The following is a 26,349-nucleotide window of genomic DNA, read 5'->3' as shown; positions in this document are numbered from 1 at the left end:
AAGAGAAATGATGGAACGTCTTATTAAAGATGAAATTTTGACTTCATTTGATTTTTTATTTATTTTACTAGTTGTATTGAATGCATAAATGGAAAATACACTGAGGTTAAGAAAAATGGTGCCTCAAGGGCTACTGAATTGCTAGAATATATTCATTATGACATTTGGGGACCTTATTCAATTCCAACTATCAATGGACATAAGTACTTTATTAGTTTTATTGATGACTTTTCAAGGTATTCTTATGTGTATCTTATTCGTGAAAAATCTGAAGCATTAGATGTTTTTAAGATTTATAAAGTTGAAGTTGAAAATCAACTCAATCGGCGAATTAAAAGTGTAAGATCTGATAGAGGTGGTGAATATTATGGTAGGTTCACCGAATCAGGTTAACATTTTAGTGTTTTTGCATTATTTTTAAGAGAGCATGGTATCATTGCAAATTACAAAATGCTTGGAACACCAAAGCAAAATGGTGTAGTAGAGCGACGAAATTGTATTCTAATTGACATGGTGAGATGTATGATGAGTAACTCAACCCTGCCTGAATTTTTGTGGGGTGAAGCATTGAAAATTGTTGTTCACATTCTCAATCATGTTCCTAGTGAGGTTGTACCCAAAACTCCTTATGAGTTATGGGTAGGTAGGAAACCGGCTTTGAATTATTTACATGTATGGGGATGTCCAGTTGAAACTAAAATTTTTAACCCATAAATAAAGAAATTGGATTTTAAAACTATAAGTTGTAATTTCATTGGCTATCCTGAAAGATCAAAAGGTTTTAGATTTTATTGTCATGGTCAGAGCCCTAAAATTGTTAAAATTAAACATGTTGTGTTTTTAGAAAATGATCATTTTAGTGGGAGAACTGAGCTTAAAAAGTTAACCTCTAATGAAGTATCAACACCAATGATGGAATATGGTGTGACTCAAGAGGTTTCTCGTAATGAAAATGAGAATGTCCCAATTATAGAAGTATCTTTACGTAGATCACAGAGAAAGAAAAGACTTGTTGTATCAAATAACTATGAAGTTTATCTTAATGAGTGTGATTATGATATTAGCTTGGAAAGTGATCATACTTCTTATGATCAAGCCATCAATAGTGAAAATTCAACTCTATGGCTTTATGCTATAGAAGAATAGTTGAAATCAATGAAAGATAATGAAGTTTGGGATCTTGTAGAATTGCCCAAAGGAATTAAAACTATTGGTTGTAAATGGATTTTTAAAACCAAATATGATTATAAGGGCAATGTCGAAAGATACATGGCCAGGTTAGTTGCAAAATGATACACTCAAAAAGAAGGAACTGACTATAAGGAAACATTTTTTCCTATTTCCAAGAAAGATTCCTTAAGAATAGTCATGGCTTTAGTAGCTCATTTTGACTTAGAGTTACATCAAATGGACGTTAAAACTGCCTTTTTGAATGGTGACTTGCATGAAAAGGTTTATATGGATCAATCTCAGGGTTTTTCAGGATAAAGACAAGGCACATATGGTATGTAAACTTAAAAAGTCCATATATGGTCTAAAGTAGGCTTCTAGACAATGGTATCTTATGTTCCATGAAATTCTTATCACTTTTGGTTTCAAAGAGAATCTAGTGGATCGATGTATATACTTTAAGATCGGTGGGAGCAAAATTTGTATTATTGTATTGTATGTTGATGATATGTTGCTTGCTAGCAACAATATGGGAATGATTTTTTAGAACAAACAATTTTTATCTAAGAATTTTGATATGAAAAATCTTGGTGAAGCATCTTATGTGATAGGAATTGAAATTCATCGAGATAGATCACGTGGATTATTAGGATTATCTCAAAAGAACTATATTGAAAAAGTTCTTAAAAGATTCAACATGCAAAATTGTTCTAGTAGTGTTGCTCCCGTTGTGAAATGGGACATATTTTGTGAACCTCAATGTCCCAAAAATGATCTTGAAAATAAACAAATGGAAAATTTTCTTTATGCTTCTGTAGTAGGGAGTATCATGTATGCTCAAGTTTGCACTCGACCATACATAACTTATGTGGTAGGCATGCTTGGTTGATACCAAAGTAATCCAAGTATTGATCATTGGAAAGCAATTAAGAAAGTATTGCGTTATTTGCAAGAGACTAAGGACTACATGCTTACATACAGAAGAACGAATAATCTAGAGATTATTGGTTATTCTGATTCTGATTATGCCGACTGTAAGGATACCAGAAAGTTTACATCTAGCTATATTTTTATGTTATCAAATGGACCTATTTCATGGAAGAGCCATAAGCAATCATTGATAGCTTCTTCTACAATTGAGGCATAATATGTGGCATGTTATGAAGCCACATGTCATGCAATATGGTTGAGAAACTTTGTCTCATGGCTTCATGTTATTGATTCAATAATGAGACAATTGAGAATATATTGTGATAATAATGTTGTTGTGCGATTCTCTACAAATAATAAGACTACAGGAGGATCAAAGCACATTGATATTAAGTATCTGGTTGTAAGAGATAAAGTTCAAAATGGAGTTGTCTCTATTGAACATATTAAAAATACACTCATGTTGGCAGATCCATTGACAAAAGGTCTTCCACCTAAGCTTTTTATGGATTATGTTGCACGCATGGGCTTGGTTGCAAGTTTGTCAATTTTAGATTGATTGAGAGTGTAATGTATGTGATCACATTATAATGAGAATAAAGTTCTTGATTATGATATATTGATGATTATTATGTTACTTTTATACATTCATTCTGTGCACAATCTATATGTTTAAAAGTTGATGGGACCATTATGTGAATGAATTGGCATTATCACCTTGATGTTGCTAATGTCATAAAATTCATTGATTGATGTTAATGGAGGTGCTAGTACTATAATCCTTGAAGAATATTGGATCGTTGTGTGATCCAATCATTTTAATGATTTGGTGTTAGTGGTTCCATGAAACATAGTTTTAATGTAAGGGATACCTATTTTTGAGAAATTGTTATGGTCATATTATGTTTTAATCTATTACAAATATAATTATGTAGGCCAAGTGGGAGATTGTTAGTTTTTTTTTTTCCTATAATGTGTCGCCATATATAATTACATTTGTGTAAATATTATTTAAGGGTATCAATTGATAGGTAGGTGAATCAATTGATTGGGCATCCAACGGTCTTATGTATGGAAGACTCAAATTATAAATGGGGAGTTAGAAAATTTAACTCATATGAATGTGGTGTTACAACTTTTGTAACCCCGTCATTATGAAATTTATTTGGTACATTATGTTTATGAACAATTGAGGAAAATGAAAAAGTATAACCTATGCAATTATAGAGATGCATTCAAGTTCATAACCCACCATTACCCAATAATTTGTACATAATGGGTGTAAATAATGAATATAACTCTCATATAATCTTTGATGGGAAGACTAAGAGATGTACAATTTTTTATAAGTTCAGGTCCCAAGCCACACTCTCATTCTCATGTCTTTTTGTTGTTTTATTTTTAATAACATCCACCACACAAGTGACCCATCCACTATATGAGAGTAATGAGTTGAAGACATTGACAATCCAATTCACAAGGTGACTCAATCTCACTTCAAAAGTGTTATTGGTATCATGGATTAAGGTAAGAATATAATCATTATTTTAGTACTTATATTTATTTTGTTTTATGCATCCAAAATTATTTTTTAAAATAATTATTTCCGCATAAAGTTTATAAAAGTTTGGTTAACAAATATTACATAAGACAAAAACTATATATAAGTTTCCAAAATATCCTATATTTCTTAACTTCTTATATTTACACTAAGAATCACGAGTTATTTGATCAATCAGGTATCTCTTAATCTTCTTCATATCTTTATCTATATTGTATAATCATTATAAGTTGATCTTCGTCTTATAATTTTTTTCCCTAAAGAAACCTAATATTATAATAATATATAAATATGAAATATTTTATATAATATCATTTCAAAAATGAATCTATATTAATTAGGAATTTAGTACATTTTCTAATATTACTAACACATCAAATTTGAAAAATTAATTACAGCTAATTATATTATAGAGAAACCTAAATCAATATTTATGTTAACATATATACACTTTGAGTTTATGGATGTGTTTGAAAACTATTTTGAAATATATATATATATATATATATATATATATATATATATATATATATATATATATATATATATATATTAAATAATCTAAAATAATTTTTTTTTAAATCTGATATTAAAAATTTGATTTATTGAAATCATTTTAAAAAATAAGACACAATTGCTAAGATATGGACTCACATATCTAACAATAATTAAGGACTAAGCTATTCACCTCTTATAGTATTTGTTTTCTGTTCGTTAAAGAATATGAGTCACCTATGTGTAGAACTCAAACGCCATCACGAGTCTTAGATGATAGGTCTAAGACTCGTGAGACCCAATAGCCCAATGGGTATGGTCCCTAAGGCAGGAGGGTGTAAAAGGTCAAGGATCTGTTCATTTTGTAATATTACATCTTTGAATAGAACAGAACCCTAATCTCTCCCGCTTCCCATCATTAGAGAGAATTAAAGACGAAAGGTGGTGCCCTTCATAACTTTAGAAGATCCATACATCTTCAACCAAAATTCAGAAATGGATTCGGATATATTCCATATGAATAAATGCATGTTCTAAATGAATTGATAAATATATCTTACATATGTTTTGGTAATAATGGAGATCAAAGATAGATAACAATAATATGTTCTAAAATTAGTCATATTACATAGTTGAATTAACATTATAGAAAAATGAGACCACTCATAGGGTAAATATGTACAATTTTTATATCTTAATCTCAAGTTTTATATCTTTATTTTGTATGAATTTATTATTATTATTTTAGGCAGATTTATTTATATTATAATTCAATAATTCTATAATTTTTATTCTAAGAATTTTAATCTATAATTTTGTATTTTTTTTTTAATGAAATAAATGTGCTGTCCAACCACTAAAGAGATGAGTAAATTACCCATCTGCTCTGGAAAATTGTACCAACTTGACTCTTGTTTCCTCTTTTTATGCTTTCTCTGAGGCTGTTCAATGCGAACCGACAAGTTACAGCTGCCTTCCCATCTGCCGTGGCACGTTGATAGATAAGTTTGAACCAACAAATTGATTAGCATATAAGGTAAATCCTAGCACAGGTTTTAAAAGCTCGAGATAATATAAATGAAAAATAGGATTGACGGTGGCATACCGGATAGTTGCAACTAATGGTCTAAATGCACTTCAACAACGTGATGAAAGCCTTTTAGATTGATAATGATTTTATGAATGGCAGTGCCACAACTGTTTTCTGGTTCCACGTACTCCCCCCACCTTGTCACCCCATATCATCTTGATTATATATATATATAATTAATTTTTAAAAAAATTAATTTAATTTTTTAAAAATTACTTTTCACTAAAATAAGTTAAAAATTTGTAATTTTGTAATTATCTATATAATACATTTATTTTTAATGTAATTAAAACTTTTTAAATTTCATTTTTTTTATAAAAAGTTTTAATTTTTTTATTTTTAAAAAAATAGATAAAGCACAGTTTAATGGGAATGGAAATTATTTTGAATAAATTGGACAAAGTTGAGGTGGGGATGACCCGACCTAAAACCGCATCATTGCCATCTCTATACAACTATTTTTTGCACTAAAAACTTAAATGAGGTATCATGCCTAATTCTCAATTTGTTAACCTTGGTGGTTAATAGGTGAGCTAGCCATTTGGAGAGTGATCCGCCCGATGGACAGGCTTGATTGGTCGAGTTTACAGCTCAACCAACGACTACTACCAAAATGATGCTAATTTTGACCTCAAAATAAAGGAAAACAAAGGCTAAACACCTACGCACCTTTTTGAAAAGAAAAAAATGAAATTGATTAGGACCACTTTAGGATTAGGTGTTTCCTTAAAATTTATAAATAATTTATTTCAATTATGAAAATATCTTGGATGAATATTGGTGCTTAATATGCATAAAAGAATATATAACCCTAATACATCGTTTTCAATCTTATACAGAGTTTTAAAAAGTCTTCGTATCATTGAAGTTCTTATGATTTTATTTGAAAACTGTTTTTGAAAACAATTTTTAAGAACAATTGTTTTAAAATTGTTGTATGGTATTTTGTAAAACAAAAGTTTATTTGAAAATTTAAAATATTTTTAACTCGTTTTTTATATTTTTAAATATATTTAAAAAATAACTTTTATATATAGCTTGTTATTTTTAATCGTATGTATTTGTATATGTTTTTTAAAACAACTATCAAAAAACTATTTAAAAAACGTTTTTTTAAAACACCATATTTTTTTGTTCATAATAACAAAAAATATAAAACATTTTTTTAGTTGTTAAATGTGTTTTTCTATTTTTTTTATTTTGAATAATAGCAAACCATTTTAAAAAATAACTGTTAAATGAACCCTATGTTTTCATTTGGATCCTCATTTGACTCTTGGCTTCATTAATTTTCCCTAAAGACAGAAAAATAAATCATTAATTAACTTCCAAGTTAATAATCAATCACATGCATAAATTCATAATTCAATATTATTTAATATTTTCACATACAAGAAGTAAGTCATATTTTCTTAACATTGTAATATAACATGTTATTGAATCTTATATCATAAGCTAACGGATAAAATCTTATATCATAAGATGTGCAATAAAATCTACTATATGGATTTGAATTTCATATGATGTGACATTTTTTTAAAAATGGAATAAAGGCGCTCCCTTGTAAGTGTGAAGGACACGGCCCACCGATGGGGCATTGACTGGTTGTTTGCTTAACGAGATGATATAATAAAATTGGAAAATAGAGAGATATTATATTCACGGGACTAAGCATATTACATGACATTCATGCCATATCAAGGGAAGAGGCTTGGGTCACACTTTGACACATGAAATATTCATGCTATTGTATTCCTCAACAACAAGTTTCCTTCTCCTCTACATGACAAGACCAATGACAAGAAATTTATTCCTTTAGTTATCGCTAGTAAAATTTAATATTTATTATATAATTTAATTTGATTTTAAGTTAAATTATATTTAACTTGTTAGTTTAAAACTTATTATTTAATTATTAATTTAAGTATTAAGATTATTTGATAAAATTAATTTAAAATATATTTTAAATCATCATATATTTATTTTTATAAATTATAATTAAAACATAAAATGTTGAGGATCAATAAAGGTGGTGAAGTAAAGGAGATCTTGAAAATAATTAGGGCAAATGAAAGTTATGTTAATTGGTTTTACTTATTTTATTGATTCTCTAAATTCTTAAACACCCACAACAATTTATTTTTAGTTTTTATTTTTTTTAATATAAAAAACTATAAAAAATAATAAAAAAACCATAAAAATTGGAGAGCAATGAGCCAAAAATCGTTTGCTTCCTGCCTAATAAAAGTACATTAAATTGTTAAAATAATAAAATCCTACTTTTTTACAGAGTGGAATGAAAAAATTGTCATGAAGTGGCACGGAGGTTCCATGGACCCGAGGGGATGCTATATAAAGGGCTTGGACAGGACAGCCATGAACGGTCATTAGCCTTTGCTTCTTCGTAACTCAGCTCTTTTTCTTCACTCTGACTCCAAATGGGCCAAAAGTCTGCCATACTCCTCGCCCGTCTCTCTTCAAGCTGCGTTCAGATTATCTCTTCTTGTGAGTCTGATATCTTTCTTCACTACAATTTTTCAGTTTCTTGTTTTGATCATTCATTTATGCCGTGTCTGGTTGCGCAGAATCGGGAGGAAATTGAGCACCTAATTTTCGGCCAATCATTTTATGCAGCGTATACCAATTTGAAAATTTTGATCTAAGCTGTTTCGGTTAAAAATGAAAGTTTCGCTTTAACGAGTTCAGTTGACTTGTTTTTTGGTTTGCTTGTCATAAAATAATTGAGAATCAAACTCTTAGATTTTTGATTTTTTTTTTCTTCGTTTCTCAGTGGCCAAGCGGCGAGGGGTTAGGGTTTTTGAGATTTTGATGTTTGAGTGAATCTATGGGCTTGGGGCTTGGTGTTGTGTGTTGCTTTGTGGTTACTGCTACCGATTTCTCTAGCCGATCAGTTGTCTGAGAATTACCGAAATGACTGGTCAAAATTTTTGTGGGAATTGGAGATAACAGAGAGTGTTTACTGTTCACCGTTTGATTATATTTGTTCCTCAAGAGGGTATTTAAATATTTTGCATGTTCTTTTCATTTTTGTTCATCTTGGCGTCTCCTATGAAATTCAACAATTTGTTGGGTTTTCCCCCTAAAATTGATGGATAGTACAGAGTTGTAACCAAAAGCACCTATGATGCAGCTTTTGGACTTTTATTAAACAGATGATGTACATTTCAGTCCCTCTGTGTGATGCATGGACATGTTTTTAGTACTATTATTTACATTTTATCACTGACTGCAGTTGTTTTCTGATTGTAAATTTGTAATTATTTAACTTGGTTTTTTCCTCTGATCTGGAACATGGTTGCAGCTGTTTAAAATCTCTGATGCGATCATTTGGTGGAGCCATGGGCTTTTTTCATTTTAATCTCAATAAGAGGAGACCATGTGCAAATATATGTTTCTGGATTTTTCTTGTACTCTTGCTGCAAAATAGCAGAGGAACATTATCAGTTTCCAATTACTTAGTTGGACTTGGAAGCTATGACATCACGGGACCTGCAGCCGATGTTAATATGATGGGATATGCCAATACAGAGCAGATCGCATCTGGTGTGCATTTCAGGTTGCGAGCTCGCACATTTATTGTAGCAGAACCTCAGGGGAACCGGGTTGCGTTTGTTAATCTTGATGCTTGCATGGCCTCACAACTTGTGACAATTAAGGTGCTTGAGAGGTTGAAGGCAAGGTAGTAGTTATATTATATCTCAAGCTCTGATTTTAATTTTTTACATTAAGCAACATCTTGTTTGAGAGTAAGGTTAATGAGACATGTAGAGCCTACTCTTCCAGAGATTAGAAGCACAATATCACAAAATTGCAGGATATGGAAACGAATGTGTTTCTTTGTTCTAATATCTATAGAACTCCTCATAATAATTTGGTCATTTTCCTTTTCCTATCAAAAAAGAAAAAAGAAAAAAGAATTCATAATAATTTGGTGCCAAGAGCTTTTGAAATGAATGAATTTGAATTGACTCTCACTCATAGCTACTGTTTAAAATCCTAGTGGTGTTTTAATTGTTATCATCAACTGATGAAATTATATCATGTTGCCTTCTGGCAGGTATGGGAACCTTTATACTGAAAATAATGTCGCTATTAGTGGTATTCACACCCATGCAGGCCCTGGGGGTTATCTCCAATATGTTGTTTATATTGTGACATCTCTTGGATTTGTACGTCAGTCATTTGATGTCATTGTTGATGGCATTGAGAAAAGCATCATACAAGCTCATGAAAGTCTCCGACCAGGATCAATTTTTGTGAATAAAGGTATGGGAGGGGATTCTTACTCTCACTGCATTATTTTGCTGCATGTTAATATGACCAAATGTGTTTAAGACTAGGTGAGATTCACGTGTCCGGGAAGCAGCACAAGATCCCTGTGTTTATGGGCAAAGTAGAAACACAGTTGCTTGTGTTTTGTTTTGTGTGGTAGAATTTGGTATCTTGGACAGACATTACTAGGTTGAAAAACTCAAACATGGCAATCTATCTGCCTTTTTTGTTATGTTATTTCCCTTTTTTTTCCCTTTATGGTATTAGAATTACGCATTTTAGAGTTTGGCTCCTTCAGGTGCTTTTTCTTTTTTTGCCACATAAGAAGTGGCTCAAACTTTATATTTGAAATCGGAGTCTTCAGACTCTGAACTAGACGCCCGAGGTCTTATTAGTGTTCTAAAAGGGTTATAGCCTATATCTCCAGGCTCCTCTCAAGGAAATCAACTTTTTACCTGTCCTTTGAAGATCACTTTCAAAACTCTGGTTCACATAAAATTGTTTTATGTACTACATGCTTAAGGGATTTGATGCCATATGTCACAGGATGCTTCAAATGACCCTCCCCATGGGCTTATATAGGAGAAGGGAAGCTTCTGGAGACTCCTGGAGCCATCTACACTAAGCCATTGGTGGGAAGAGTGTGGAAGGTTCTAGAAATGCCTAGAGATGTCCACACATCTCTACACTATGGTGGAAGGCATGAGAGAAGTCCAGGGCTTTCTAGAGGATTCTAGAGATTTCTTGTACATAAGGATGTACATAGATTAGTGTAGGGAGTTCTAGAATATTCTTGATTTGTAAGGAACCCTCCAAGGTTCTAGAGAGTTCCCTTGGTGCCTATAAATAGGTGAGGGCCTCATTTGGCCAAGGCACCACCCAAATCACTTCCTAACCAAGCAAGTGAGCATCCAAGCACTTGTAAAGGCTTCTTTGAGTAATAAAGAGCTTCCATTCTTTCAAGGGTTGCCTACCAAGCTTCTTGAGCTTTCGAGTCGCAAGTGTCTTAGCCGAGCAAGCTAAGCATTGGGGGAGCAAGGCTGACTTAGCAAGATCAAGTGTCTTGACTTGTCTAAGTGCCGCACGAGCTTAGTGAACGACTAAGTTCGTGACACATAGCTCTTCAAATGCAGCCTTTGTGATAAATTTTTGCAGCCAATTTTTGGAATTGAAGTTTGAAATTTTGTTGCAATGCTAGTTTCCTTTTTATATGATGGGAAAGGCATTGTTATATTTCTAATTTTTTTTAGCATACTTGATCTTAATTTGAATATTTCTGCACATTTTCTCATTGATAATTAAATTTATGAGTTAAAAAACGAGTATGTCATGCTTTGAGGGATTCTCAATGCATTAAGGTCCTAAGGTTCCCCTTATGCACTTTTCTTTTGAAGTACTGCTTCTTGCTTAGCTAGATCCATTTCTCTTGATATGCAGTGAATTCCATCAATGTTTTAAAAGGTTAAAGGTGATTTTGATATGTTTTTCCCAATTGAGGTAAGACATAATCCTCAAGGCAAAACAAGATGTCAGCCTCAACTTAAACCAATAAATAAGAAAGTACTCAAAATAAAAAACATAATAACATTACATAAAAAACCTAATAAAGTTACATGAAATCTGAATGATAAGAAAACCATACAATTCATAATAACCGAATCATTTGTTTGTCATCATCAATTCTAAAATCCAATTTTCTTTCACGGCTTCATCAAATAATCTATTGCATTGCCATTGCTATCACTAGTAGGATTATCCAAGGAATCATAATCATATTCAATTGCTTAATTGTCCTCTACATTAGTGTTAATGTTTACATATTCCTCTTCTTCATTCATCAATTGTTGTGGCATTTTCCCTTTATTTATAAATGGTATGAGTTCATTCATTACAATGGCCAACAACTCCTTATTTCTTCTTCTCAATCTGTTACTTTCCTTTCCTTTTAAAGAAGTTATTAGTAACTAACTAGGCTCTTACTTTATAAAAGATATAACTTTGGTCTTTTTTTTTTTTCTTTTTCTTTTTCTTTTTGATAGGCAAAACTGGATACATATTAATAGTGTCTAAGAAAAGGGTGCATCAGAATACGCATGATTTATACAATAAGTACAGCAGGTAAGCAAAAAGGAAAAGAGAAAACAAAAAAACAAGCTCTCTCTCCTTCCTTAGCGCTAAGTCAATCAGCAAATCCTATCATGGTCTTTGAATGATCATATATGTACACTCTAACCCTAGTCTTGAACGCAAAACAAATCTTATAAATCTATACCAAAACCTCAAAACAGTACAATTCATTAAAACTGTTGAGTATTGAGACTTAAACATCTTATAAAATTTGTATAAAAATCCCATAAAGACCCTAAATCCATTAAAACATTGTGAATATTTGAGCCTTAAGTATAACGTCAAGGCTGTATGCCTCAACTGGGTGAGACTTAAAACTCGATTACCCTATATTAAGGCTATAACCTCAAGGCATAAGCCTCATTGGCCTTTTAAAACAGTAAACACTATTACTGGCTTATGTAAGCTAGCAGATCTCTTGATATTGCAATAGTTGCCCTAGTTTCTTTGGTCTGTATGCATTTCATCTTTTCATAGCTGTGTTCCCTTGTTGGACTTATAAGGTTGGTGTTAAAGAGATACTTAACCGGACAAATAGTGGGCTTGGACAGACCTCAAACTCCAACATGTCAAACTGGAAATAATTCATTGGTGTCATCTCGCAATGCCCTATGCTGCTCCTATGCTTCTATGGTTATGTTTATTCTTTGTTTGGTTTTCATTTTTCATATCATGGCTTTGGCCTTCAACTCACAGGAGAGCTCTTAGATGCTGGCATAAACCGCAGTCCAAGTGCATATCTCAATAATCCTGCTGCTGAACGTGGTAAATACAAGTATGATGTTGACAAAGAAATGACCCTTCTGAAGTTTGTAGATGATGAGTGGGGACCAGTGGGTAGCTTTAATTGGTTTGCCACTCATGGAACTTCTATGAGTCGGACAAACTCATTGATAAGTGGGGACAACAAAGGAGCTGCTGCCCGATTTATGGAGGACTGGTTTGAGGAGAATGGTGGTGGACAAGCATATTCTGATAGCTTACAAGTTGATGGAGTTCCCCGGAGAGTCTCAAATATAATTCATAACCTTCATGAAAATTGTAAGTTATTTCCAACTCTTCCTACTCTATGACAATAGAGCAATCTGAAAATGGTTTATGAAAAACTGAATTAACTTAATGGCAATACATTGATCTGAAAATGAAGATGTTTTATGACAATATGACTTAGGTTACATTTATTTAATTTCACTTCATCTATGATCTATGTTCAGTCATGAAATAAAATTGTATCTTTAACACCATGCAAGATGTGATTTCAACATATCCATGTGCCAGAACCCTTTGGAAAACCTTGAGTATCCTGTATTAACTGACAAATGTTAGGAGCATGGAATCCATGCCTGGAGATGAGTTAGATCCTGTATACTATAATATATTATGGTCAATGGTATTGAATTAATTTTAAGAATTGAACAAAATTATAATAAAAGTCGTGGAATATCTAAAAGACAAAATCGACTCCATTGGGATTAGACTTTCCATAGATAAGTGGTAGATGATGGGAGTCACTGGGAACATGAAACTAAATGACTGAAATTAGGGCCCAATTATATTTATCAAACAACCCTGCCGCCTTTCCCAATGGTTGAGGTTGTGCTTGGCTGACACCTTGACTTATGTGATTGTCTGGATTGTTGTAATAGAGCAAAAGCAACTAATAACCTGAAAATTTTATTTCCCTAGCAACTAATAAGCTCAAATGTTCTAAATGTTATGAATCTTTAAATTGTTATATTACTTCTTGAACTCTCATCTGTTAAATTGTATATGTTGTTTTCTTTAATATGTATATTATTACTTGTTTTATTATTTCAAAGAGTTTTTATTTTTTATTTTTAGAATACTTATATTTTTTATCAATTTTTGTTTTGCTAATATTTTTTTCTAAATTTCTGTATGATATTTTCCTGATATTTTTGTAAAATCTGACCAGTGATATTTTTGCATTTTCTGATATTTTGATCCTTTCTTAGAAGTTGTATGTTCAACTAGGAATATCCACCTAAAAATTTTGAATAATTGGATAGATTTCAATGTCTATTAAAGCAATCAACCTATATCCACTATCTATTTTTTTATAGGTAATTTTTTTCCCCATTGGGACATGAACCTGGAACCTCCCATGAACCATCCTCAACCCTTTTGACACTTGAGCAAGGCCTCAAAAGCAAACTATATCAACTATGTGAATTATATTGCTTGTATGGCGATATCTAGTAAATGTAGTAATATTTAACCATAGAAGTAAAATGGCGGTGAGCTTGTAACATGATTTCCATTAAAAGAAAATAACTTGGAGCATGAGAAATAAAAGAATCAGTTGGAAAATCTCAACAGATCTAGAATGTACAACATGAAGGGATCTAATATGGATCCTATACCCACACTTCTGTCATGACCAGTTGTCTCAGGCATGGCAAGGACTATGAGCAATTTGGATGGCACTGTATCATATCAAGGAAAAAACTGAGTAGTCTGTCAGGATAAGGTGAGATAAAAAGCCTCCTGCATATTTTGAATTTTTTGAGATCTATGTGATGCAGATGATGAGTTACGGGAACTTGCTGCCTCCTTCCAGTCCACTCCTGGTAGACCAGCAACCAGGTTTTTAAGTGTTGCACGACGTGTCAGGAACCCTCTCAGGCAGGCTGATAAGCCTGGATTTGTTTCTGCATTTTGCCAAACAAACTGTGGTGATGTTAGCCCTAATGTGCTTGGAGCATTCTGTACTGACACTGGGCAACCTTGTGACTTCAATCACAGTACCTGTGGTGGGAAAAATGAGTTGTGCTATGGCCGAGGACCAGGGTATTTATTGATTTGCCTTTTAAAAGTTTGAAAATATATTTTACTAGTATCTGATCTATATGTGAATATTAAACTACATATCTTACCTACCTGGTAGGCACCCTGATGAATTTGAAAGTACACGTATCATTGGAGATAGGCAATTCAGAAAGGCTGTGGATCTTTTCAATAAAGCAACAGAACAGTTGAAAGGGAAGATTGATTACCGTCACACCTATTTGGACTTCTCCAAGCTTAGTGTGACACTTCCTAAACAAGGAGGAGGTTCTGAGGTAGTAAAAACATGTCCCGCCGCAATGGGGTTTGCATTTGCTGCAGGAACAACTGATGGTCCTGGAGCTTTTGACTTCAAGCAAGGAGATGATCAGGTAACAAGAATTTCAATTCTTTATGGATTCCATATTATTTTTATAAGAATTATGGATTCCACATTTTATGTGCTATTTTGTTGTAATGCATGGCCTTCCTGTGAGATCATTTTTTTCTATGGTGTTATTCAGGGGAATCCTTTCTGGAGGTTGGTCCGCAACGTACTTAAGACACCAGATAAGGTGCAAAGGGATTGTCATCATCCAAAGCCAATCCTCCTTGATACTGGAGAAATGACGAAACCATATGATTGGGCGGTGAGTCACAATCTTGTTGGAACATATCTTGAAAAATACTGTAATTAAAAAATACAGAGTTTCTAAACCAGAAAAGTTGAATATAGTGTTTCCAAATTAAATAACCTGAAATTTGCTATCTGTTTCTGTAGAACTATCTCAATTCTTATAGAATATCATTCATAATGATACCTTGGTGTGTGCCTTGGAGATTTAGATGTGCAAGTCTTTGTCAATGTGCCTTAATCTATTCCAAGAATTTGTGAATTCACATAGCCCATCTGTATAATTTTTAAAAAACAAAACAATAGTAACTTAAAATTAGAGTTTCTAGACATTGACTGTTGAGCTGTGTTCTGTGTGTTAAACCATCTAAAACTCGGTAGTTATATGGCTATATTAGCTCTTAGAGAAGGCATGAATTCTGCTGACCTGTGTTTTGTGTGATAAAAAATTAATTTTCTTATTATGAATTTTATTGATTTCTTATTATTCTACTTTTATGTAGTTTTGTTTGCATTTTTCTTTCAAAATTTTGAGGTTTTTTGGGTTTTTTTAGTTGAGGTTTACCTTCGTTCTACCTTGAGGCTTATGCCTCACCTTATTTGAGCAAAATGCCGTAAGTTCATCTTTAATGTTTTTAAACATTTGTTAAATGGTTTGTCTACCTCCTTTTATAAGGTCGTATTTTGTTCTGCTGTTTATAAAGGTAATTTTCAATGCAAAATTAAAATCCCTTTATGCCTTTAGTGGTTCCCCTAGTCATATCTATTGGTGACTGTAAAACAACTTGCGGATATTTCTACATCCACCATTAAGCTGTTTCATTATTGCCTACAGGTTTGATAGTTAATATATTTTCTAATGATTCCTGCAGCCTTCGATACTTCCAATTCAGATCCTCCGGATTGGGCAACTAGTTATTCTCAGTGTACCTGGAGGTATTCACTTGCCTTACTGTGTTCTCTTCTTTTCCTGTATGGTTAATGACCTTGTTAAAAAAGCCTATATTTCATTTCCTCCAATGATATTTAAAGCTTAATAATACAAAGATTATGAAAATGTGTCTTTTTTTTTTTTCCAATCATATATTTGTTCTAAAACATGGCTCTATTCAGTTTTTGAACCAATCTATCATGACATGCTTTGCTTTGTCATCACCAGGGGTGGAAATCAGGCTGGATGACTGAGGTCTGCCTGAGCTCTGTCTATTTTATATACTTGAGAAGGGCTGGGGTTTAAGCTGGTTTTGACTGCCCTATTCACGTTTAATATGAATGTGATATGCTCAAAAGTGTGGCTAAGCACAAGATATAGCTATTAGAACTAAAATCAGTAACATGCCAGTATATCTCGTTGAAGTTTCTAATGTCCACTTACATTCCATGGAGAATATGCATGAATTTTGCAATAGAAATGATTCAGTCGGAAACTGTTCTTACCTGAAGGGTGCTTGTAGATGTGCCCTAAACGTAGACTCCTTGATTTTTCACAAGCCTCATGAAATTTTCTATTTGTGTTGTTCTCCGCAGAATTCACAACAATGGCTGGGAGGCGTCTGCGCGATGCTCTGAAGACTGCACTCATAAGTGGAGGTAGTAAAGAATTCAAAAACGTTCATGTTGTCATAGCAGGGTTAACAAATACATATTCTCAATACGTGACCACTTTTGAGGAGTACCAGGTGCAGAGATATGAGGTTGGTGCAAAGCTTGTTCATTCAGAAAATGACACTGACACAGTAGTTTCTTCAACATGAATAACCTATTTTCTGTTCCTGCTTGAGTAGTGTCTGGTTTGAATTGTGTTTTAATGCTGAAAACCTTGATCATAATCGGTCAGCAACACCGATCGTACTCTTTATTCTACGTCAATGTTAATTCTGTAGTACTAATTCATGGCTGGTGTCATACTTCTCAGGGTGCCTCCACACTATATGGTCCACACACACTCAGTGCTTACATCCAGGAGTTCAAGAAGCTTGCAACTGCTCTTGTCACTAGCTCTACCATTGAGCCAGGCCTGCAACCTCCAGATCTACTTGACCAGCAAATAAGCCTTCTACCACCAGTGGTGCTGGACGGGACCCCTCCTGGTGTAAAATTCGGAGACGTCCAGCTTGATGTACCTATGAACTCCACCTTCAAGAGAGGTGGGATGGTGAGTGTGACTTTCTGGTCAGCTTGCCCCAGGAATGATCTCATGACTGAAGGCACATTCGCCCTCGTCGAAATTCTCCATGGAAAGGATTCTTGGGTTCCAGCTTACGATGATGATGATTTCTGCCTCCGGTTTAAGTGGTCAAGACCTGCAAAGCTGAGCCCCAGAAGCTACGCAACCATAGAGTGGAGAATTCCAGAGTCGGCAGCTCCAGGTGTGTACAGAATAAGGCATTTCGGTGCCTCAAAGTCCCTTTTTGGATCCATCAGCCATTTCACAGGCACGTCCAGTGCTTTTGTGGTGGCCTAACATCTGAAGTTTTATCATTTATGTGCGCACCACACATGTTCCTATTGGATTATTTATGTCTTCCTTGAAAAGCTAGTGATTAAACTGGGTTCTAAATTCGGCGTTGTAATTATCAGTTCCTTCATCTTTTGGCAGAATGGCAGTTAATCTGAAGTTGCATGTTTTTTGTTTTAGAACATTCTCTTATTTGATTGTGAAATTTATTTTATTGTTTTTTGTTTTAGGAAACAGAAAATTATTTTAAAATATAATTACCAAACTGGACTTTAGTAGGAGAATGGATTCCAAACTGTTTTTAATAATAATTTTTAAAAATAGTGCTTTTGTTGTTTTTAGAAATAAAATTATATTTGGTAATGTAAGCATGAAAAATAGTTTTCTTTTTAATCATCTGCCATAGAAGCTGAAATCTCTTTCTTACTATCATGCACAAAACCATTATGAGGATATGACAGTCATTTCACTTTTAAATTACGGTTTTGCCCCTAAATTGGGTTTAGGGCATCACACTTACCATTCCGAAGGTTTGAGTCTTAAGATGAAAATTTCAGCATATACTAGAAGTTTCATAAAATTTTACAATTTAAAAAGTCACTTAAAGTGATTTTTGAACTATTCCAAACATCTCTTTTTGGTAAAACGTGGTCAAATAGCAATGTAACTTAAGAACAGTTTAAGGAGAACATTTAACTTCAAAAAAAAGAAAAAAGTCCAAACATGCCCAGTGTACAAAATATTTAAGACAGGGCAAAAGCAGCCGCTCGCAACGACGTCGTTCCAATCCGGAAACAGGGCCTCTACTCTTTCGCGAGTCTGAGCTACTAAGCACGAACCAGTACGAAGATTTAATTTTGGATTCAAAAGCCTCTTCGGAAATTTTCATTTTCCTGAGAGAGAGAAAAGAAGTAGCAAACACAGTGATCAGTAGAAAATGTCAGTGCAAGAGTATCTCGACAAGCACATGCTTTCTCGCAAAATCGAAGACGCCGTCAATGCTGCTGTTAGGGCCAAGACTTCCGATCCCGTTCTCTTCATCGTAGGCTCTTCTCTTCTCCTCATGTCCTTCTGTTTGGTTGCCAAAAAAATTAGGGAAAAGGCGAGAAAATTTTGAATCTGGTGTGTTGTGTGACGTTGTCTCGGGAACCAGACGGAGGTTTTCTGATTTTGGATTGTTTGATTCTTGAGTTTGGATTTGTGTTCTGATGTTTTGGTGTTCTGATTTTTTTGTTTTGGATTGTAAATTTAGTCGAACCATATGAAGAAAGCGGTTTCATCCGTGATCACGAAGGTGAAGGCGAGGCAGATTCTTGATAGCAGGGGAATTCCTACTGTTGAAGTGGATTTGTACACCAATAAAGGAATGTTCCGTGCTTCAGTTCCTAGTGGTACTCCTATTGGAATGTAAAGCTCTTCACATTTCTACTTTTTTCCATTTCAAGTTTCCTTTGTGCTCGTTTGATTGCCCAGAAAATTGGGAAAAGAAAAAGAACAAAAATTAATAAAAGGATGCTTCTCTTTGGGTGGCCTTATCCCAGTAACTGAAAGGATTGTGCATTTCATAAACTGTAATGCTCTTTGGATTCTCTCTCACATAGAATTATCCCTCTTTGCCACTATGTCCTTTCTCACTCTATTATACAGTAGCTCTCGAGAAGTTTTCTTCGTATTTTAGGTTGTGAATCACAGAGTTCAAGTACCATGTAACCGGTTATTATTGGTCCCAGGTATGAAGCTGTTGAATTACGGGATGGGGACAAGGGAACATATCTTGGAAATGGTGTGACCAGAGCTGTTAGGAATGTCAATGAAAAAATATCTGAAGCTTTGATTGGTATGGATCCTACACTTCAGTCCCAAATTGATCAAGTAATGATAGACCTGGACAAAACTGAAAAGAAGGTAATTCACCTTTTTTTTTTAATGAATTGGCCTCTACTAGTATGCATCCGTCAACATCTAAGATGGGTCTTTTTATTCCTATTCTTTTAAGAGTTTATACTGCTTTCAAATCCTATGAGCTATTAGGTTTCTTTCTTTTCATTTTGCAGGGTGAACTTGGAGCAAATGCTATTTTAGCTGTATCAATTGCTGCTTGCAAAGCTGGAGCTGCTGAAAAAGAGGCATTTTTTTTCCCAATCTGGCATTTTCATATATTTACACAGTTATTCTACTAATGGTTCTGGATAATTATCTTTGATTTTGGGGAAAAAATGAATTTCAGGTTCCACTTTACAAGCACATTGCTGATCTTTCCGGCCATAGCAACCTGTTTCTTCCTGTTCCTGCCTTCACAGTTATAAGTGGCGGAAAACATGCTGGGAATACTTTGGCAGCTCAGGTATGTAGTTAGCTGTCTGAATAAGTTTTCATTATTTTGTTTGAAGATATTTATTGGAGACACTTAATAGCCTTTATTATAAGCACGGTTGATTGCAAATTCATGGAGAAGGATCATATATTTAGTATCACACCATCAGATAGTTGTTTTCTTCATTCTGTATCTTGATGTTATGATCACTACCTCATGCTAAGAGTTTAGAATTGATAAAGGACTTTACCTATTGGAGGTATGTATTACAAAACATCACCATATGGCATCCTAAGGGAGGGGAACTCTCAGTTTGGGGCTGGTGTACTTTGGTGAGCTTAAGCCTTTCCGTTTTGTACCATCCTTTTCTCCCTCTCTCTCTCTCTCTCTCTCTCTCTCTCTCTCTCTCTCTCTCTCTATATATATATATATATCTCTATATATATATATATATATATTTTCTGGTTGCTTATTAAGAAATAAAAAATGATAAAAAAAATCAGTGCGGGACTCCTAATGTCTTCTTCCCTTTTATTTAGTATTGAAATGAGCTTACCACTCCAAAGATGTCATAACCATCCCTTCAAATATGGATCACTTTAATATTGATAACATTTTTATATTTGTCCAATCAGTAGCTGAAAATTGTTCTTTAAAGCTCTCTTTCTTCTTTTTTGTCTGCTTCTCCCTCTCTTTGGTGGTAATCTAGGATTGAATCCAGAATATTGTGATTATGGTGCAGTTTCAAGTTTTGTGGTACTGAATGCATTTCAGGGTTAGCTGGGTTTGGATCCATGACCCTCCATTGGTTATAGAATGCATTGGATGGTTGGACCATCGAACCTAAAAGAAGTAATTTAGAGAGAAAGCTTGCATCTATAATATTTGCAAATTAAAGATCATATCATCAGTGCAATGTGAACTTGTTAGCTGCTCCCAACCGAAGGTGACTTCTGCGATCTGCATCACATCCAAATTATGATTTTAACATAGATCCATCTCCATCTTCATCATGTTACAGTGAAGGGAAATGAAATTTCATGCCTGGATTCATTTCTTGAAATGGTGTCTCTCATTTCGATTGTTCTAAATTATTGGGTTGTAACTCACATGAAGGATTCCACTTACTTTTGTTTTTGACATTCATATGTTAAGGAGACAAATCTTCTTTAGTAGTCACCGTTTCTTATTCTATCACACACCTGCATTCTTTGGCTGCATAGTTAGTGAGGATCCTGCTCATACTTTACCTTGTCTTTGAGGTGTATGGAGGCAAATGATTTGCTTAGTAAATATCTCATGTTTCTTTCTTTAAACTTATATTCATGCCTACTGTAGCTGTACAGGCAGTAATTCAACTTCTTCTAGATGTTAAAACTTTCTGATGTTCATTCTTGTTAGACGATCACTTACACTAAATTGATGGTGGAAATATTATTAGGAAATTATGATTCTCCCAATTGGAGCAACTAGATTCGAGGAGGCATTGCAAATGGGCTCTGAGACCTATCATCACTTAAAGGTGAGTTTGTTCAAACGAGTTGTTTAGTTTTAATGTACATGTTTCTTATCTCTATTGTGCGACAAGTCTTGCAACAATTTGAGTTGGCTATCCGAAAAAAAGAAAAAAGAAAAAGTGATACAACAATTTGTGAATTTAAATTTTAATGTTTTAAGAAGTAATGAACCTCTATGGAAAATACATCTCTATGATACACTAAAGAGTTTCTTTGCCTATTAAAAAATAAAAAACTAAAGAGTTTCTCTTTCTTTTCTTTACTTTTGTTTCCATGGTTTACTATTTCTGTTCCAAGTCCAAATTGTGTGTATAAAAAACTTGTCTTCAAGATTGAATAATATTAATGCTCATGACATAATATCACTTTGTGTAACTTTAACTTTGATAATTCTGAAAGTATTCTGGGTTTTCAGTGTTTCTGTGTCTAAATGCTACATACACTTCAAGGATTGAAAGGTTAATGAAGTATTAGAAATAGGATGTAGTGTGGGAACTTTAAATTTGGAAATTTGTGTTATGATTACATGATGTTATAGCTTGAAGCTCCTCCTAGGAGTTCATACTTTCCAGGAAGTTCCTTGATCTCAAATCAATGTTTGTAAAAATTAAGTTGCATAAACTGAGGGAACAGTCTGAAAATAACAAATAACCATTTGAGGAATTTAATTCATTTCATGTTGATATTTATTAGATATTTCCAACCAATAAACAGATAAGTAAATTACCCATCTGCTCTGGGAAATTGTACCAACTTGACTTGCTGTTGCCTCTGTTTTATACTTTCTGAGGCTGTTCAATATGAGCTCACCAATTGTAGCTGCCTTCCCACCTGTCATGGCATATGGCATATTGATAGATAAGTCTGAACCAACTAATTTGTTAGCATATAAGGTAAATAATTTGGCCCAAATGGTCAGTGAAATATTCGGTTATTACTGGCTTAATCGTCCTACTCTGTTGTCTCAGCTAAACTCATATCAGCATTATATTTTTCTACCTAATTCTATATTGAAACCATGGATGGTAAAATGGCTATGTATCTGTTGCTCCCCAGCCATGCTTCTACTCATTTATTGGTTGTAATTTCTGTTAACAAAAAGAGCAGGCTGTTATTACAGAAAAATATGGTGCCCATGGGTGTCATGTTGGTGAGGATGGTGGGCTTGCTCCAAACATCTCCAGGCAAGTTTTTGTTCTTCTTCACTGGATCTTGCTCATCTGCACATTTTAGTAACAAACCCATCATACTGTTTGAGGATATATATTTTAGATAGAAGCTGTAATCTGTATAACTCATAAATCCATTTTTATATGTTAGTTAAATATGGTTGAGGTCTGGCTGCATTTGTATCCAGGTCTGTGGAAACATGATAAAATTTCTCTAAGAGTGGTTGGTATTAATATTTGATTATCTTTTATTTCTGCCGGCAGCATTAGAGAAGGTTTGGATCTAGTAAAAGAAGCTATCGGCAGAACAGGATATAATGAGAAAATAAAGATTGCAATCGATGTTGCTGCTACTGATTTCTGCATAGGTGATGAGTTCTTTCCTGTTAAATGCTTTTATACTATTACCTCAGAACCATGTTGGCACCATTATATAATAACAATTGGAGGATGTCACTTGGAACAATATTAGTGATTGTACTCGATTTTATGGATATGGATTTCTGCAGCCACAATAAAAAGCATTTCCATCATTCCCATCAAGGGCATAGTGATATTGATCATGCATGTATGCTTTAGTTGGGATGCATTATGCAGTGGTTAAGGCTATGTGTCTGGACATGTATATTCCTTGCTTATGAATGATGAGGTTTGGCTCTGATGCAGGTGCGAAGTATGATTTGGACTTCAAATCCCCAAACAAATCAGGGCAAAATTTTAAGTCAGGAGAGGATATGATTGAGATGTACAAAGAACTTTGTAATGGTATATCACCCTTTCTTTACATGTTTTTTATTGTCTTTTGCTGCATCATGTTTTGAGTCATGCATCAAACAGGTTTAATAACCTTATTGTTGTCTCTTCTTTTTTTTTTTTTTTCCTTTTTCCTTTTTGGTGGGGATGGGGTACTTAGACTACCCAATTGTATCAATTGAAGATCCATTTGACAAAGAGGACTGGGAACATATCAGGAATTTTTGTGGTCTTGGAATTTGCCAGGTGTGTCGCATATACCTTATTTCTTGCTATTTTGGCATCAATCTGTTTGCAGTTTCTATCCAGATTAACTTCCTCTTTAGAAGGCATGAATGCTGAAGTACGGGTTTCCCCAAGTTGATGGCCTATAATTTGCAAAAATAAAATGACCAAACATGGAATCCTAAGATGCTTTCTTGTCCATCACTTTGAAGGGTTCAAATTGTAAGTGAGGTAACTGGAGTACAGTTAAGTGATTGTCTGATTACGCTCATTTAGTGGAGTTGCCTCTTGACTAGTATGGGTCTCAAGAGGATCAATGGCCATATAACTTATCCAGAACTGCAGCTTGACCCTTAGATGCAATTGGGAGCTTTTCTGCCTTTTTGTGTCTGTCCTTTACGATCAGACAGATTTATTTAGGAGATTTTGCAGGTTGTCGGCGATGACTTGTTGATGTCAAATCCTAAACGTATTGACAGAGCAAAACGTGAATCCACTTGCAATGCTCTTCTTCTCAAGGTATCTTGCTGATCTTTGGATGAACTTTATGGCTTTCTTTGTCAATGTTCTTTTTTTGATAATGTATTGGCATGTGAACTGGTTTTATCTTTGAATTTCTGTCCACATATTGTTCATCAAATCATACCTTCTTTGTGAGAAAATAAGAAATTGAATTAGTATTATAGAAATAGAGGTGTCCTATTCAAATCATTGCTCTTTTCAAAGAGCAGGACAACCCTTTTGGCACAAAGACAACTATTTACTTCCCAAACCTTGTTTTTCTCAGTGAAGAATTAGTAATTCATAGTCTTTGCTGCTTCTGTTTTTCTGGATGTAAAGGTTAAGAATGTTTAATAACCACCCTGCAGGTATTGTTAAGAAGGAAATCTCAATGATGTATGTGTTAAGCTGATCTAATATTTACTGAACATAAAAATAAAAACAGAATATTAAAGAATCCTTTTTTTTTTGTCAGTGCTTTTAGTAAGTAGAGTTTGTTGATCAGTTAGAGCTTTGCTCTAAAATCAGTTTTTGCCATTTTTTCATTAAAATTGTGCAAAATTTCTTTGGATGGAAAAATCTGCATTCAATGGACCTTCAATTCTTCCCTGATAATTCTTTTCATGGCACAGTAATTTTGTTCCTAATTTCTGCACCCAATCCTTTGCTGTGCACCTGAAACAAATTTGTAGCAATCCTGTATGACTGAAAATTTCTGGATCTTTGTTTTGTTAGCATTAAGATCTTTTTGAGGATTGAGTTCATATTATAATAGAAACCTTGTGAATTCAAAGAATCTGAAACTAGAAATGGTGGTACAAAATTCACCAGCTACCTTCCAAAGTCTGATAATTTTAGTTGCCCTAATTAGGTGAATCAGGTTGGAACTTTGACCGAAGCGATCGAAGTGGTGAAGCTGGCAAAGGATGCCCATTGGGGAGTGGTGACATCTCATAGATGTGGAGAAACAGAAGATTCTTTTTTAGCCGATCTATCTGTTGGCCTTGCTACTGGTCAGATCAAAGCAGGTGCACCTTGCAGAGGAGAGCGGCTTGCAAAGTACAACCAGGTTCATTTATCCTCACTATGCAGATTCACTTTCTTTTATAGTGTTTGCTAAGTTTTTTTATTCCTAAAATTTATCTTTTCAACGGCTGCGTCATTCAAATAGACTTAAGAAGTACCAATCCCTGGTAAATAAATATGCCGATGCATGTCTGGTCCCTGTTTCCTATTTTTGTTGAATTTCATGTCTTTTAAAAATTATCCTGATTTTGTTTCTCCCTAGTCATTATTCTAGTATACATTCGTGAATCACTGACTCCTGAACAAAAAAATAGCATGAAACCCCAAAACTCAGCTCTTGCATGATCCTTTAGTCTTTTAGCTAATGCAGTCAACAGTTGGAAAAGTCTTTAGCTTTTGATCACAAACGCAAGTTTGTGAAATCACGTGGTTTAGATGTACAGCAAGGAAGATATGAAATTAACTGCTGAGTTTCTTTCAGTTGATTCGGATTGAAGAAGAGCTTGGGGATCAGGCGGTTTATGCTGGCGAAGATTGGAGACAGTCGTGATCGTTCTTTCGAGGTCTTTATACCCACATTTCTTCCCTTCTGGTTCCTTTTTGAATATGTGAAGCTATACTCAGCAACTAGGTCATTCCAGATTCCAATGCAAAGTTTTGCATCCCTTCCCTTTTTTTTCCTTTTTGATTTAATTAATGATTGTTTTCCTCTGGTAATAGAGAGACATGTCCGAGGTGTGTTGAACAGAGTTGTCTGTTTTTATGATGGATGGGATTTGTAGTTTTTCTATATTGGCAATACTAGGAATTTGTAACCGAATTTCCAAAATTTCAATGGATGATCATATAGAGAAAATTCCAGACCCTGAAATTATTTCGGTTTGGATGAACACGCTCTTCTTTCTTTAGGGTCTTTTGGGGTCTGGCTAGTGAGCCAGGCAGGAACAAAGTGATGAAAGTCTCCGCAATTGTACTAATGATAGTTCAACATCTCCAAAGGAGTCAAGAGCAGTGAAAATCACCGAGTGAAAGCTTTCTCGTGAACTAGGGTCAAATAAATAAATGAATCGCCCTTGTCAGACTTAACGGGATCTGGGTCCTTATCTGGTTGCTGTTCCACATCTTCAAAAGGCATAACCAAATCAAACACCCCTTCGGTTCCAGCAAACAATCCTAGGTAAGAAAGCATGCAGGCCCATACCATAGCTCCACTTTCGGTGATTATAAAATTCGCTTGTACTCCATGGGAATCCAACGCCCAGTGCTTTTTTTGTGCCGAGGACACTAGTAGATGCTCGG

The 26,349-nt window shown here is 34.2% G+C and overlaps 2 protein-coding genes across 6 annotated transcripts; both read left to right on the top strand.

Moving 5' to 3' along the window:
- The first annotated feature begins 7,627 nt into the window (after positions 1 to 7,627).
- Positions 7,628 to 17,724, top strand: LOC117916926 (neutral ceramidase 2-like). Of its 3 annotated transcripts, XM_034833165.1 has the most exons (11): positions 7,639 to 7,751; positions 7,832 to 7,881; positions 8,569 to 8,946; positions 9,325 to 9,533; positions 12,363 to 12,707; positions 14,213 to 14,477; positions 14,575 to 14,845; positions 14,978 to 15,103; positions 15,960 to 16,023; positions 16,615 to 16,781; positions 17,003 to 17,724. In XM_034833165.1, exons 3-11 carry the CDS (start codon positions 8,585 to 8,587, stop codon positions 17,549 to 17,551), a joined length of 2,358 nt encoding a protein of 785 aa, XP_034689056.1. In that variant the 5' UTR covers positions 7,639 to 7,751; positions 7,832 to 7,881; positions 8,569 to 8,584; the 3' UTR covers positions 17,552 to 17,724. The 3 variants fall into 3 exon arrangements, with proteins under 3 accessions (XP_034689054.1, XP_034689056.1, XP_034689055.1); XM_034833163.1 differs by lacking the exon at positions 7,832 to 7,881 and having other exon boundaries at positions 7,628 to 7,751; XM_034833164.1 differs by lacking the exons at positions 7,639 to 7,751; positions 7,832 to 7,881 and adding an exon at positions 8,084 to 8,262.
- Positions 17,725 to 18,285: 561 nt separating this feature from the next.
- Positions 18,286 to 25,940, top strand: LOC117916927 (cytosolic enolase 3). 3 transcript variants are annotated; one of them, XM_034833167.1, is made up of 13 exons: positions 18,294 to 18,587; positions 18,798 to 18,952; positions 19,276 to 19,450; positions 19,600 to 19,671; positions 19,773 to 19,889; positions 21,301 to 21,381; positions 22,484 to 22,560; positions 22,810 to 22,913; positions 23,212 to 23,310; positions 23,459 to 23,544; positions 23,956 to 24,042; positions 24,896 to 25,093; positions 25,532 to 25,940. In XM_034833167.1, exons 1-13 carry the CDS (start codon positions 18,483 to 18,485, stop codon positions 25,598 to 25,600), a joined length of 1,425 nt encoding a protein of 474 aa, XP_034689058.1. In that variant the 5' UTR covers positions 18,294 to 18,482; the 3' UTR covers positions 25,601 to 25,940. The 3 variants fall into 3 exon arrangements, 2 of the variants coding, with proteins under 2 accessions (XP_034689058.1, XP_034689059.1); XM_034833168.1 differs by lacking the exon at positions 18,294 to 18,587 and adding an exon at positions 18,616 to 18,704; XR_004651623.1 differs by lacking the exons at positions 24,896 to 25,093; positions 25,532 to 25,940 and having other exon boundaries at positions 18,286 to 18,587; positions 23,459 to 23,745.
- The last annotated feature ends 409 nt before the right edge of the window (positions 25,941 to 26,349 follow it).

The sequence above is a fragment of the Vitis riparia genome, chromosome 6, assembly GCF_004353265.1.
Source record: "Vitis riparia cultivar Riparia Gloire de Montpellier isolate 1030 chromosome 6, EGFV_Vit.rip_1.0, whole genome shotgun sequence".
NCBI lineage: Eukaryota > Viridiplantae > Streptophyta > Magnoliopsida > Vitales > Vitaceae > Vitis > Vitis riparia.
The sequence above is the reverse complement of the archived record's forward strand: the minus strand, read 5'-3'. Positions and strand labels throughout refer to the sequence as shown.